Source organism: Acomys minous (genome assembly GCF_964271855.1).
Source record: "Acomys minous genome assembly, chromosome: 4".
Classification (NCBI taxonomy): domain Eukaryota; kingdom Metazoa; phylum Chordata; class Mammalia; order Rodentia; family Muridae; genus Acomys; species Acomys minous.
Window position 1 is genome coordinate 86,480,392 of NC_140486.1, and position 14,389 is coordinate 86,494,780.

Sequence of the window (14,389 nt, forward strand, 5' to 3'; positions counted from 1 at the left end):
CTCAAATGAGCATCTCTGTGCCAAGAAACAGGCTCCCTTGTACCAGCAGCCAACTAGAAGGACACACTGTATGTGACCTTAACGATGGAGTATGAGAAAAATCTGGCTATATTCCCTTCACACTGTAGTGTAAAACACGCTCACAGTTTTGTTGTACCTCCCCGTCAGGCCTATGGTGTGATTTAGGATGTGGTCCAAACACCACTGACTTCCTCTGCCCTCTCTTTCTCTGCTGGTTTGTTTAGCACACTGACCTGGCCCAGTACATGTCTCAGCATCCCGGAGGGCTTCATCCTCACAATGTCAGGGTGAGTAGTGCTCTCCAACAAGTCTGAGCCTGGGGTGGGGTGGGGGTGGGGTGGGGTGCGGAGGGCACGGGTAGGGGAGGGGGTGCGGGGGAGGGGGGGCTGCAGAGACCCATGTGCCAACCAAGGACCATGCATGGAGAGGACCTAGACCCTGCTGCTCAGATATAGTAGATGGGCCACTCACTCTCTATGCAGGTCCCCTAACGTAGGGAGCAGGGGCTGTCTTTGACATGGCCACTGTTGATCACTTTCCTCTGGTGGGGCAGCCTTGCTCAGCCACAGAGGAAGAGAGTGCAGGCAGGCAGTCCTGATGAGACTTGGTAGGCTAGGGTCAGATGGTAGGGGAAGAGGGCTCCCCGTTTCTGAGGACTAGGGGAGGGGAGAGGGAAGGAGGGTCGGACTGGGAGAAGATGAGGGAGGGGGCTACAGTTAGGATGTAAAATGAACAAATGAAAAATAATTAAATTGCTGGGCGCAGTGGTGCACACCTGTAATCCCAGCACTTTGGGAGGCAGAGGCAAGTGGATCTCTGTGAGTTCAAGGCCAGCCTGGTCTACAAAGTGAGACCAGGACATCCAGGGCTACACAGAGAAACCCTGTCTTGAAAAAATAAAACAAAACAGAAAATTAAAATAAATAAAATAAATAATTTAGAAAAAAAATGAGGCATGGGGAAAAAAACAATAAGAGTCTGGTTTTCCTCTGGCCCTGCCCACAACAGAAGCATCACAGAGCAAAGTCCATGACACAATAAAGGAGGATGGTCCAGGTTAGAGTGGTTTACACCTGTAATCCCAATGCCCTGGAGACAGAAGCAAAAAGATGATTGTGTGTCCAAGGCCAGCCTGCCTGACATAGTGGGCCCAAGGCCAGCCTGCCTGACGTAGTGAGCCCAAGGCCAGCCTGCCTGACATAGTGAGCCCAAGGCCAGCCTGCCTGATGTAGTGAGCCCAAGGCCAGCCTGCCTGATGTAGTGAGCCCAAGGCCAGCCTGCCTGACGTAGTGAGTTCAAGGCCAGCCTGCCTGACAAAGTGAGCCCAAGGCCAGCCTGCCTGACATAGTGAGCCCAAGGCCAGCCTGCCTGACATAGTGAGTCCAAGGCCAGCCTGCCTGACATAGTGAGTCCAAGGCCAGCCTGCCTGACATAGTGAGTCCAAGGCCACGGGGTGGGAGTGTGGGGGGTGTGGGGGGGGGGTAGGGAAGGGGTGTCAGAAAGGGAGGTATCAAGAAAGAGAAGTAGGCAGGGAAACAAGAAAAAAAGAAAAGAAAAGAAATGTGTAGGGTCAAGGACCCTCATGAGGATAAAACATATTAAATCGTCTGCATGCCTGTGTTTTGTGGGGGTTTTGTTATTGTTGTCTTAGGAGATTTATTATTTTTTGTTTATTTTGTTTTGGTTGTTGGTTTTGGGGTTTTTGAGACAGGGTTCCTCTATGTAGCCTTGGCTGTCCTGGACTCGCTGGCCCTGAACTCACAGAGGTCAGGTTGCCTCTGCCTCCCCAAGTGCTGGGATTACAGGTGTGTGCCACTGCATCTGCCTGATTTATTATTTTTTGAAGTGTGTGTGTGTGTGTGTGTGTGTGTGTGTGTGTGTGTGTATGTGTGTGTGTGTGTGTGTGTGTGTGTGTTCGTAATTGCAACTACCTACAGAAGCCAAAAAAAGGGAATTCGATCCCCTGGTGTTGGAATTACAAACGGTTGTGAGCTGCTGTGTGGGAGCTGAGCACCTCAACTCCTGTCCTCTTCAAGAGCAGCCAGTGCCCATAACCACTGAGCCAGCTCTTTTTTGTTTGTTTGTTTGTTTTTTGAGACAGGGTTTCTCTGAGTAGCCTTGGCTGTCCTGGACTTGCTTTGTAGGCCTCTGCCTCCCCAGTGCTGGGATTAAAGGTATGCGCCACCACGCCTGGCTGAGCCAGCTCTTTTTTTAAAAGATACTTAACAATTCCAGTTGAGGGGTGGAAGAAAGCAGACAATCTGGTTGACTCACAAGTGGAGTTTTGCCAGACATGGGAGGAACAGCCAGTGGAACAAAGGTCTAGAAGAAACTAACAAGAGAAGTTAAAGCACAATCGGGTGTTGTGGCGCACGCCTTTAATCCCAGCACGCGGGAAGGCAGAAGCAGGCAGATCTTTATGAGTTTGAGTTCGAGGCCAGCCTGGTCTACAAAAGTGAGTCCAGGACAGCTAAGGCTACACAGAGAAATCCTGTCTCAAAAAACAGGGAGGGAGGGAGAGAGAGAGAAAGAGAGAGAGAGAGAGAGAGAGAGAGAGAGAGAGAGAGAGAGAGAGAGAGAGAGAGAGAGGAGTTAAAGCAAGGGCCATTGGCTTGTAGACTGGGTCTAGCCTCAGGTCATTATGCTAAGATAAGCAGGACACTAAGAAGAGTGTGAGCTGCTAAAGGAAATAGAGAGGCTGATTAAGTAAATGAAGAACTCTTGAAGAAAAGCAGAGTTTGAGGCTTGAGTAGCTCACATACCAGACACTGAAATGCTGAAAAGGATAAAGACACATAAAACATAATTCCTGCCCCTAAGATCCTTACTGCTAAATGAGATGAGGATAAACTCTGACACTATTATGTTGTATGTATGTATGTATGTATGTATGTATGTATGTATGTATGTATAAATAAAAATAAAGCAAGCCTAGCAATGGCTTGGTGGTTAAGAGCACTTGTTGCTCTAACAGAGGACCTGCGTTTGCTTCCCAGCACCCACAATGGCAGCTCATTAACTCCAGTTCCACAGAATCTGCTGCCCTCTTCTGGTGTCTACGGGCACTGCATGCAAGTGGTACACAGACCAAAAAACAAAAACAAAAACAAAACAAAACAGAACAAAAAACAAAACCAAACATGCAGGCAAAACATTCATACACATAAAATAAAAGTTTAAAAGTCTTTACAGTATAATAAAAAGTAAGACCCAGTCCTGTAGCTATGCAAAGAAGTAAGTGTTTTCTTGATTGCTTATTTGTCTAATTATTTCCATTACATTTTATTTATTAGTTTTGTGTGTGGGGGTGGGAATACACACATGCCATGGCACAGGTGTGGAGGACATCTTGTGGAAGTTGGTTCTGTCCTCCCACCAATATGACAGAACGCGTAGGAATTGAACTCAGGTTGTCGGGCTTGGCAGCAAGCTTCTAACTGTTGGGTGGGGAGGGGGAATAAGGTGACCAAAATATATTTTGTGGGGAAAAAAAAAGGTTCAGAAGGAAGAAGAGGCTAGAGTAAGGAATCCCAGTTGGAAGTGTCTGCTGTCCACCAGCCTGGTGCTTGTCAAACGCAAGCGAGGTGAGGCGATGGATGGCTGGGGGTCTGGTTTGGTGAATCCGGGGTTACGCTTAGATGAGTCTCTGGCATTATCCACAGTGATGCAGAGGTTCTGGGGGAGACTGACTTTGAGTGGCAAGGAGCCGAGTAAGACCCTGAAAACCTAAAGTACGGTAGTGATGGCAGAAGCGGGAAGGGACATGGAGAACAGTACGGAGGGTTCAGTGAGGGTCTGGTGACCAGCTGGCCACGAAGAGGAAAGGGGCTGGGTGAGCAAGCAGAGTTGACTTTTTGAGGCTGGGGAGGGAGGCAGGGAGCTGGAAGTACAGGTCTTCAGCCTGCTGCCATGTGGGGTCTGGAATACAAATTGAGAGCAGATGATCAAATGAGCACTGAGAGAGGGGGACTCTCGTGGTAGGATTCTTGTGCTGAGGGGTAAGAGAAGAAGTGCATAAAAGCAAGCTGCTGCTTATTGGACTGGAAGACATCCATGGGGACACTTGGTTGTGAAAATCAGGAGACGATTTCAAGGAGGGCACGGCTAAAGGCATCATGGCTATCAGAAGTGGTGCGGCTGGAGACTTATCACTGTTAGTTTCCATCTTTGAGGTCTTACCTCTTGGGTAAAACCAGGTCCTGGGCCTTGCCACAGAAAAGAAGTTCAGGTTGAGACAGCAAGTGGCAGTGTTGGAGTTTATTGAAAAATTGTGTGGCTGGGTGGTGGTGGCACACACACTTGGGAGGTAGAGGCAGGAGAATCTCTGTGAGTTCGAGGCCAGCCTGATCTACAGAGTGAGTCTAGGACAGCCAAGGCTATACAGAGAGACCCTGTGTCAAAAAAAAAAAAAAAGCAAAACCAAAAGGGGTGTGTGTATGCTGAGTTTGGGACAGGGTTTCTCTATGTAGCCCTGGCTGCTCTGGAACTTGCTCTGTAGACCAGGCTAGTCTCGGACTCAGAGAGCCACCTGCCTCTGCCTCCCGAGTGTTGGGGTTAAAGGCGTGCATCACCACCGCCCAGCTACATAGGCTTTTAAGCACTTTTGGATTTTTCATTTATTACCAGGTTTCTAAAAGCCCTTCCCCTCTCTGTCTCTATTCTTTCTCTCTCTCTCTCTTTTTTTTTTTAATAATTGAGATTATAAAGTGGCTCTATAGTATCTTGAATAGTACTAAAATTTGATGAGATAAAATCCAGAGGCACTAAGGTTTTTTAAAACATGGTTAGGGTAGGTCCTTTTGCTCTATGTGAGCTTTCCGGCAACATTTCTAGAGAATTTCAGATATACCATTGGATAAGGGAGCAAGACTGTAAGCAATTTTTCTCCCAATCAAACTCTAGATTGAGGGTTCCTATCTCTTCTTCTGTCCCTTAGTGTCCCTGTGTCCCACCTCTACAAATACCATTAAAATTCATATTCTTTACCACAAAGACTTTGTAAGTTTGTTAGCAATACATTAATAAGTAGAAGGATTTATTGGGGGTGGGGTGTGGATGCAAAACATTGTCCAATCTAAGGTGGGAGCAAGCATGAGCTCCCCAGGTGGAAGCACCTGTGAAAGTACTAGGGTGCTGGGAAAAGTACCCCCAAACTGAAGCTAATCAGTCCATTTGGAGTTTGTAACTCGTGCAATTAGGGGCAGTCAAAGACAAAACTCCAGGAAGCAGAAGGCACAGAAGGCCCCGTGCCCGCTTCTCCATGAGGGACTCACCGAATGATCTTAGTTTGTTAGCATACAAAATGAAAGACCCCATTGTGATGTCCTTATAAGAATATTTGTGTCCTCCAATGGTATTAGGCAAGGAGAGAGGAACTCCATTTTTCTTTCAGTATAGTTTGCTCTAATAACAGTGTGCCATGTGGGTCAGAGGAGCAAAGTCCTCGTGTGTGTGTGTGTGTGTGTGTGTGTGTGTGTGTGTGTGTGTGCGTGCGTGTTTTATCCCCTTGACTTGACATCTGCTTTCTACGGTCACCTCCAACTCCCACGCTGGCAGCTCTCTTCCTCTGCTGACTCGTAAATGCTGGGCTACAGCCTTGACAGCGAGGCTGGTTAAGACAACAGTTACAGATGTGCGTCGATGACGCTGGGAAAGTGGCTGGGTCTGTGATCAATCAGCCAAAGCTGATTGGGAAGGAAGAGTCAGCAAGAGTATTTTGGCTCTGAGTAACAAGATGGATGGTGGTGGGCTCAGCCCGGGAGGAACAGGAAGGAAGTGGGTTTTGGAGGGATAGAGTGAATTACGCTTTAGCCGAGTGGGGGCATTATGGGATGTTGGAGTGAACTTCAGACTATGTGAGTCTAAAAGTCAAAGGGGATTTGGGGCGGTTGAGGGAGACAGTTCAATGAGTAAAGTGCTTGCTTCAGAAGCACGGGGCTCTCTGTCCACATTCCCTGCAGCCGTGTAAAAGCCAGGCGTGGTGGTGAGCACATGTAACCTCAGTGGTGGAGAACTCAGAACAAGTGAATCGCTGGGGCTTGCTGGCCAGCCAGTCTAGCCAAAGCAACGAGGTCCGGGTTCAGTGAGAGACCTTGTGTCAAAAGATGGAGTGGAGGGGCTAGTGGGATGGCTGAGTGGATTAAAGCTGAGGGCCGGAGTTCTATCCTGGAACCCACTGTGGAGGGTGCAGGAGCTATGTTCTGACATGTTATGGCATTTTCTGACAGGTGCACCATGACACACATACACCCGAGCATGCACATGCATGCACGCACACACACATATTTAAAAAGAGAAATTTGATTTGTAGTTAAAGGTTTTGAAATAATCTGAATACAATTGTGTTTTTGTGGTTTGTTTGGTTTGGTTTTGGTTTTTCAAGACAATGTTTCTCTGTGTAACCTTGGCTGTCCTGGACTCGCTTTGTAGACCAGGTGACAGGGGTTTTTTTTTGTGTGTGTGTGTAGCCTTGGTTGTCCAAGGCTTGTAAACCAGGCTGGCCCCGAATTCACAGCAGTCTGCCTGCCTCTGCCTCCCTGAATGCTGGGATTAAAGGTGTGAACCACTATCTCCGACTCTGAATACAATTGTCAACTGAGGCCATGCTAGGGATCAGGTGGCTAAGGGAGAGTAGTGATAAGAATGCTGAGAGAAGGCCAAGGATAGCGCCCAGTGGCCACCAACCTAGACACTATTAGAAGTGGCCCTGTAAACAAACAGCCAGAGAGACTGGTGGATGGAAACAATTAGAAGAGTGTGGAACAGAGAGAGAGAGAGAGAGAGAGAGAGAGAGAGAGAGAGAGAGAGAGAGAGAGAGAGAGAGAAGAGAGAAGAGAGAAGAGAGAAGAGAGAAGAGAGAAGAGAGAAGAGAGAAGAGAGAAGAGAGAACAGAGACAGAGACAGAGAGACAGAGAAAGAGACAGAGAAAGAGACAGGCAGAGATGCTGCAATGGTAAGGAATGAGCATTGTCCATTGAATTCCATAGCGGAAGGCATCATGACAATGACAGAAAACATGAATGAAATGAGTATGAAGATGCCTTTTTTTAAGGGAATGTGAGCTTGTATTTCAGAGGACAAGCAGTCCAGTTTCATACGATCCAGCCCATGGCCGTGAGAGCTAGTGGCTGAAGATGATTGGGGAAGCAGACACCGGGAGCTGAGAAGCTTGGCTGGGCATCCCGATCTGGACATGGCCATCACGGGGAACAACGGTGGTCCAGACACCCACGTCTTCAGTGAGTGTAGGACAAGAGTTCAGCAGATGTCAGCAGAAAAGAGGGATGGAGGAGTGTGCATCCAGGGAGCATAAAAATCTAAGGGATGCTCAGAATTCAGGGTGGAGCAGTGATAGCTCTGAAGTGGGACCAGGGGAGCAACTATCACAGCTTAATCCTACGTCTTAGCAATGGCAGTTATGAGGAAGCTGGAGAAGAGTGAATGTTCCTTCACGGATGTTCTAGGGAGGCATCTGCTTAGCCTTTGGAGGGGATTGGACCAGGATCAGCGTGACGGAGCAGATGGGCTTGCAAGAGAGAAGAGCAAAGGACTCGGGTGTGGTGCCTCACGCCTGGAAGTTCAGCACCACCCTGAGCTGTGCGGAGGCACCGTGTCTTCAAAGAAAAGGGAAGAAAGAAGAGAGCAACGGATACTAAACCAGTGAAAAAAACACAGAGTGATCTGGAGATGGATTCTAGGCGGAAAAAGAAAACCTTCAAGTTATTTTAAGACATGACCAAGGAAGGCGGAGGATGCTTATGGAGTTAGCTTGTTTCTGATCTTTGTGTGTGTGTGTGTGTGTGTGTGTGTGTGTGTGAGAGAGAGAGAGAGAGAGAGAGAGAGACAGAGAGAGAGAGAGACAGAGAGAGAGAGAGAGACAGAGAGACAGAGAGAGAGAGAGAGAGAGAATGCACCTTTTGGAACCTCAAAGCCCATCTCTAGTGACACACTTCTTCCAACAAAGGCCACACCTCCTAATCCGTTTGATCTTTTCAAATTGTGCCACTCCCTGGTGGCTAAGCATTCAAATGTATGAGCCTGAGGGGCCCCTTGTTACTCAAACCGGCCACATGCTCTACTTTATTTCTTTGAGGCAGGGTTTCTCACTGAGCCTGGAGCCCACAATCCGACTAGACTAGCTTGCCCGTGAGCTCCAGGAATCTTCCTGTCTCTGCCTGCCTAGCACCGCGATCATAGGTGCAAGCCGCCATACCCAGCGTCCGCATGGGTGCTGGAGACTCAGGCCCTCCTGCTTGCACAGTGAGCACTTTGCTGGCTTAGCCATTGCCCTCAGGCCCTGTTTCTGCTTCCTGATGGCACAAGGCTCAGGGACAGATACTTCAGAAGAAGGAGGGCCTTGGCCTTCCCTGCGCAGATGTGTAATCTATCTTTATGCTTTGTGTGTGTGTGTGTGTGTGTGTGTGTGTGTGTGTGTGTGTGTGTGTGTGTGTATTTTCTGCTCTGTTCTTTGTCCAGTCTTTTTTATTAAGACAGTGTCTTAAAGTCCCAATAGGATGCCCTCCCCTCTGTCCCACTTTCCTGATAAGTGAAGACTTTCATGGGACATGCCCCTTGGGCTACTGTCCAGATATAAGTGAGTATATACCATTTGACTCTTTCTGCTTCTGGGTTAACTCACTCATTATGATCATTTCTAGTTCAATCCATTTGTCCACACATTTCGAGAATTCCTTATTTTTAATAGCTAAGTAGTATTCCATCGTGTAAATGTACCACAGTTTCTTTATCCAATCTTCTACTGAGGGACCTAGAAACCTACAAGAAGAACATTATGACAGGTGAATCTGGGCCCAGGGGTCTTGCTCAAACTATGGCATCAGCCAAGGACAATATGTGCAGTAAACTTCGATCCCCTACCCAGATCTACCCAATGGACAGGACATTCTCCACAGTTGAGTGGAGAGTGGGGACTGACTTTCACACGAACTCTGGTGCCCATATTTGACCATGTCTCCTTGATGGGGAGGCCTGGTGGCACTCAGAGGAAGGCTAGCAGGCTACCAAGAAGAGACTTGATACCCTATGATCATATACAGGGGGAGGAGGTCCCCCTCAATCACAGTCATAGGGGAGGGGAGTTGGGGGAAAGTGGGAGGGAGGGAGGAATGGGAGGATACAAGGGATGGGATAACAATTGAGATGTAATATGAATGAATTAATAAAAAGGAAAAAAAGAAAGTGTCTTAATAGATAGCCCAGGTTACCCTCAAATTTATAGACATGCCCTCTTCCTGCCTCAAGCTCTCAAGTGCCAAGACCCCAGTTGTGGCTTTAAGAGGCGTCTAGCCCAGATGGCACACACTCACCAGAGTGACTTGGTTACTCTCAAACTCTGGCGCGTGGGAAGCTGCTCCGGAAAGCGTAGCCAAGATCTAGCTTGACGTTAATTGCACAAGCACCTTCAGGTTGGGCCATGCTGTAACTGTTGAAGGAGGAACCTGACTTGAGGGGGTGGAAGAGTGAGGGGGTGGTGAGGATCAGCAAGCCCAGCATTTTAAGATGCTGTGAAATATCATACTTAAACCCCCCTGGGCTTCTCCACTTATAAATGCTAGGAGGAGCCTGAGAAGGGCAGAGAGGAGCAGCATGGAGGTGGGAGGTGACTAATTAGTGCACAGTGTCTTCTTCTTTCAGGCGCTCCACTGACCCACTAAGAATCTCCGTCTGCCTCGAGTACCTGGCTCCCTTCCCTTTTAACACGTACTATGTACTTCCCTTATTTTCAACTTTGAATTTAAGAGTTTAAAAATAGTTTATGAGGACAATGATTCCTTTCTTTCTTTCTTTCTTTCTTTCTTTCTTCTTCTTCTTCTTCTTCTTCTTCTTCTCCTCCTCCTCCTCCTCCTCCTCCTCCTCCTTCTATTTAAACAAAACGAGCCATCACTTGTGTGTGCTATGGAGGCAGGAGGTGAGAGCTCTCTCCTTCCTCCTGACTGTGGGTTCTGGGTATTGAACAAAGGGTTCCAGGCTCACACAGGGACCACTTTTGCCTACTGAGCCATCTCACCCTGTCCCCTTTCTTTCTTAATACCATTTAAATACCTTTCCCAGTTGTGTCTCCTTGGTGTCATAGACGTAAAAGGGTTCATATCAGAGCCCGGAAAAAACAAAGTGGTTGTAAACTCCAGACTGTCATTTCCAGGTCAACTTGGACCTGCCATGTTGAGTTCATTCTGTGGAAATAATTATTTTTCACATCTAAGTCAATACAAGTGCTCATAAGAGACGGCAAGGTTTCACTTTAGATTTCTAAGGAAGGGCAAACCCTTCAGTATCAAAGGAACAGGACGGCAGGAAAAGCAGAATCCTTTGTTTGGGGAACAGTCCACTTAATTCCCTTGATCTAGTCCCCTCTTTATGAATGATTCTAAAAATCTCTCTCTCTCTCTCTTTTTTCTTCTTCTTTCATCTCTCAAGAGACACTTTCACTATATTCTTTTAGAGGAGTGTTTTTGATTTAGAGGCAAATCAACACACAGTGGCTCGAGTGTCCTTAGGCATGGTGTTCATTTCTTCCAGCTTTTCATGTTCCAACTTCTGCGGGGCCTGGCGTACATCCACCACCAGCGTGTTCTTCACAGGGACCTGAAACCTCAGAACTTGCTCATCAGTCACCTGGGAGAGCTCAAATTGGCTGATTTTGGTGAGTTGCTGCCCCTCAGGTCTCCTTCTGGCCTACGAACAATGACTCGTTTGTCCGCACTACGTTTGAAGCATTGACTCGGCATGGCCTTTGAAAAGCAGAGCCCAAGAGCGCGATGCTGTGCGTGGATGTCAAGCTCACAGACGGGAAACGTGAGGCAAGTGGGAGGGAGAGTGTGAAGTTTCTTCGAATTCCATTAAGACTAGCCAGAAGCCTAAAATAGGTCCTCATATTATCCCACGGTCACTTTTGATGTAGTGGCGTCTGTAGAGCAGGCTGTGCTTAGGAAGTGTTCCCGTATCTAAGTGGATAATGACAACTCTGTCAGAGCAGATGCGATATGGCCTCCTGCGTAAATGGAAATGACATTTGGTTCTGCGCCATTAAACGTCAATGCCAGCTTGAGCATATTCCTAGCCAATGGACGCAGGCTCCCTCTACATTTTATCATGTATTGTAGTTTCTATTCACAGGTCTGTAATACAGAGATGCACAAATGCATAATATACATATACACTTATATGAATTTTAGATTTTATTCCTTTATTAGCAGGTAGTCTGCTTTTGCTTATCATTGTATTCCTACTGTGGTACTAAATGCTCATTAATTTTTTTTTTTTTTGAGACAGGGTCTCACCGTGTGGCTCTGGTTGATTTAGACCCCACTGTATAGGCCAGGCTGGCTGTGAACTGACAGCAATCCTCCTGGCTTTGTCTCCCGAGTACAGGAATTACAAGTCTGCACGACCACACTGGGCTGACATGCTAGTTCTAGTATTTTATTGTTGTTTGGTTGGGTCTTTTTATTTGTTTGTTTTAGATACTGGGGATTGAACCTAGGGCCTTGCGCATGCTAGGACATTGCTCAGCCACTGGGCTATCTCCCCAGCTCTGACACACTGGTTCTTCTGAGACAAGGCCAACCTTCTTTGTTGGAGGATGTCAAATGGCATCTGGAGGACTTTGTGGTGATGGTTCTCATCCCAACACTTGGGCCTTTAGCAGAGAACGATTTACCAATTCTCCACAATACCTGCCCTTTTTGCTAAGATTTTCCCAGCTGCGGTGCTGCTGTGAGATGGGCCACTGACTCACTATTGTGTTGTTTTTGTTTTGGTTTTTTTTTTTTTTTGATGCAAGGTTTCTCTGTGTACCCTTGGTTGTCCTGGACTCACTTTGTAGACCAGGCTGGCCTTGAACTCATGGCGATCCACCTGCCTCTGCCTCCTGAGGGCTGGGATTAAAGGCATGTGCCACCACCGCCCAGCTCATAATCGTGTTCTTGTTTTGCAGAGAAACACTTGAGAGGAAGTGGCCTCAGGGTCTACCACAGTCCTCTCTCTTTTTCTGCTAAACTGGTAGAGAGGGTCATAGAGTACAGAAATGTACAACAGAGACATTCATCCTGAATCAAGTAATTTCACTGCTACTGTAGAGACCCACAGTGTAGTGGTACAGTGTTCTAAAAACAACCATCACTCATCTGAGCAGTTGGAGCTGTTGTGGTAGCCCGGTAGTGACTTTACCCAGACGTCGCCTGTCCTGTGCCTCCACCATCCTTCAGACATTGCCCAAAAGGCATACTTCTGAGTAGTTGTCACCCCCAGTGGAGGAAGCGGAAGCCACAACCCATCTACTAAGGGCCTGACCTGAAAGTTCAGCGTCACCTCAATTCATAGCAGTAGGCAAGAACTTAGTCACCTGACCACACGGGGCTGCCTTATCTAGTTACAGTGTGGGCCAAAAGTAAGACATCTTCTTGAGGGCTTGGTGGTGCCTATGTTTAATCCCAGCACCCCAGAGGCCTAGACAGGCGGATCCCTGAGTTCAAGGCCAGCCTGGCCTACAGAGTGAGTCTAAGACAGCCAGGGCTACATGAAGAAATCCTGCCAATAAATAAATAGATAAATAAATTTTTAAAAAGACGATCTTCTTGATGCAATATACACAAACCTCAGGAGAGTTGGAAGCTTCTGGTAAGAGCATGTCACCCTGAATGTTGTCTGTACTCTCCCTCAGTACAGTGTGTCATCTTCCCAAAAGACCCGGCATAATGGGTGCTATCTCCATCCTCTTTGACCCAGCATAATGGGTGCTATCTCCATCCTCTTTGACCCAGTATAATGGGTGCTATCTTCATCCTGTTTGGACAGGTCTTGCCCGAGCCAAGTCCATTCCCAGCCAGACATACTCTTCAGAAGTGGTGACGCTCTGGTACCGGCCACCGGACGCACTGCTGGGAGCCACGGAGTACTCCTCGGAGCTGGACATATGGTAGGCACGAGAGGCAAAAAGGGTGGAGACAGCTGTGCTGGGCTGCCTTGCCGCCTGTGTCCCACCTCAATGGTTATTCTAAGAAGCATGGCCAAGGTTTGTGCATTGAGATGTTGAAGCATAAGGCACTTTGTAATGCGCGTCTCGCTTGATTTTTGCATTCTGTGGATTTTTGGAGTTAGAGAAACAATGGTCCAAAGAGGACTTGCCCAAGGTGTCCTCTGTCCTCAGTGCTCTTTTCATCACCGCCCCCCCCCCCGCCCCCTCCTAGCTTTCCCCTTGATTCCTTGGCCTTTCCCTCCTTGACCTCCTCAGAGAAGCAGACATACACCCTCAAACTACAGACAAGCAGGCAGGCAGGCACGCACGCACGCACGCACACACACACACAAATGTAATAAAAATTAATATTTAAAAAATTAAGGATAATGAGGCTGGAGAGATGGGTCATTGGTTAAGAGCATAACTGCAGCTGGGCAAGGTGGAGCAGGCCTTTATTCCCAGCACTCAGGAGGCAGAGGCTGTCTGTGAGTTTGAGGCCAGCGTGGTCTACAAAGCACATCCAGAAACCCTGTCTGGAAAAAAACCAAACAAAAGCAAGAGCGCTGCCTGCTCTTCAGAGGATCTGGGTTCAATTCCCAGCACACACATAGTAGCTCACAACTGTCTGTAACTCCAGAATCTGACACTTTTCACACAAACATACATGCAGGCAAAACACCAATGTATATCAAATAAAAAAATAAAAAAATAAGTAATAAACTCTCCCCATCAGAGGTTTAATGGAACCATAATTCAAGCCTGAGAACTGGAGGCCACGTTATGTGGGGCCTATATTTTACTTATTTTTTTGGAAGGTTTGTGTAAGGAGGTCAGAAGACAGCGTTGTAAGTCGGGTCTCCCTCTTGCCCATGCGGGTTCTGGGGAATCAACCTGAAGCCATCAGGCTTAGCTGCAGGCTCCTTTACCCACGGAGCCATCTGCCAGCCCCCATTACTTTGCTCTTACTTCTTGAGCTAGCCCAGGAACGTGAGGGCCACAGACGTGTAGTGACTTCTTCACAGGTCTAGCCAGCTCCTCCGAGGTAATAAAACATGTGGGCCTTTTCCAAGGCTTTATAGAAACATGGGCTCTACTTTTAAAAATTAATAATAGTGGTTTTTCTTCAAATTTTTATTTATTTATTTATTTATTTATTTATTTATTGGATTTTTTTTCAAGACAGGGTTTCTCTGTGTAGCCTTGGCTGTTCTAGACTCACTTTGTAGACCAGGCTGGCCTTGAACTCACAGAGATCCTCTGCCTCCGGGGTGCTGGGATTAAAGATGTTCGCCACCATGCCTGGCCAATAACAGATTTTAAAATTTTTATTAAATATAATTATATCTTTCCCTGTTCTTATTCCAACCTCTCCTATGTCTCTCTCCTTAC

General features: G+C 47.3%; 1 protein-coding gene across 3 annotated transcripts in view; it reads left to right on the top strand.

Moving 5' to 3' along the window:
* CDK15 (cyclin dependent kinase 15) overlaps positions 1-14,389 on the top strand; it is a 103,872-nt gene that overhangs the window by 18,588 nt on the left and 70,895 nt on the right. For all 3 annotated transcript variants that reach the window (XR_014778553.1, XM_084778710.1, XM_084778711.1), the window contains exons 6-8: positions 246-308; positions 10,561-10,684; positions 12,838-12,958. Coding sequence is in view for 2 of the 3 variants with exons in the window: in XM_084778710.1 (XP_084634836.1) it covers positions 246-308; positions 10,561-10,684; positions 12,838-12,958 (308 nt within the window). In the remaining variant the exon portion in view is untranslated. The remainder of the gene's footprint in view (positions 1-245; positions 309-10,560; positions 10,685-12,837; positions 12,959-14,389) is intronic.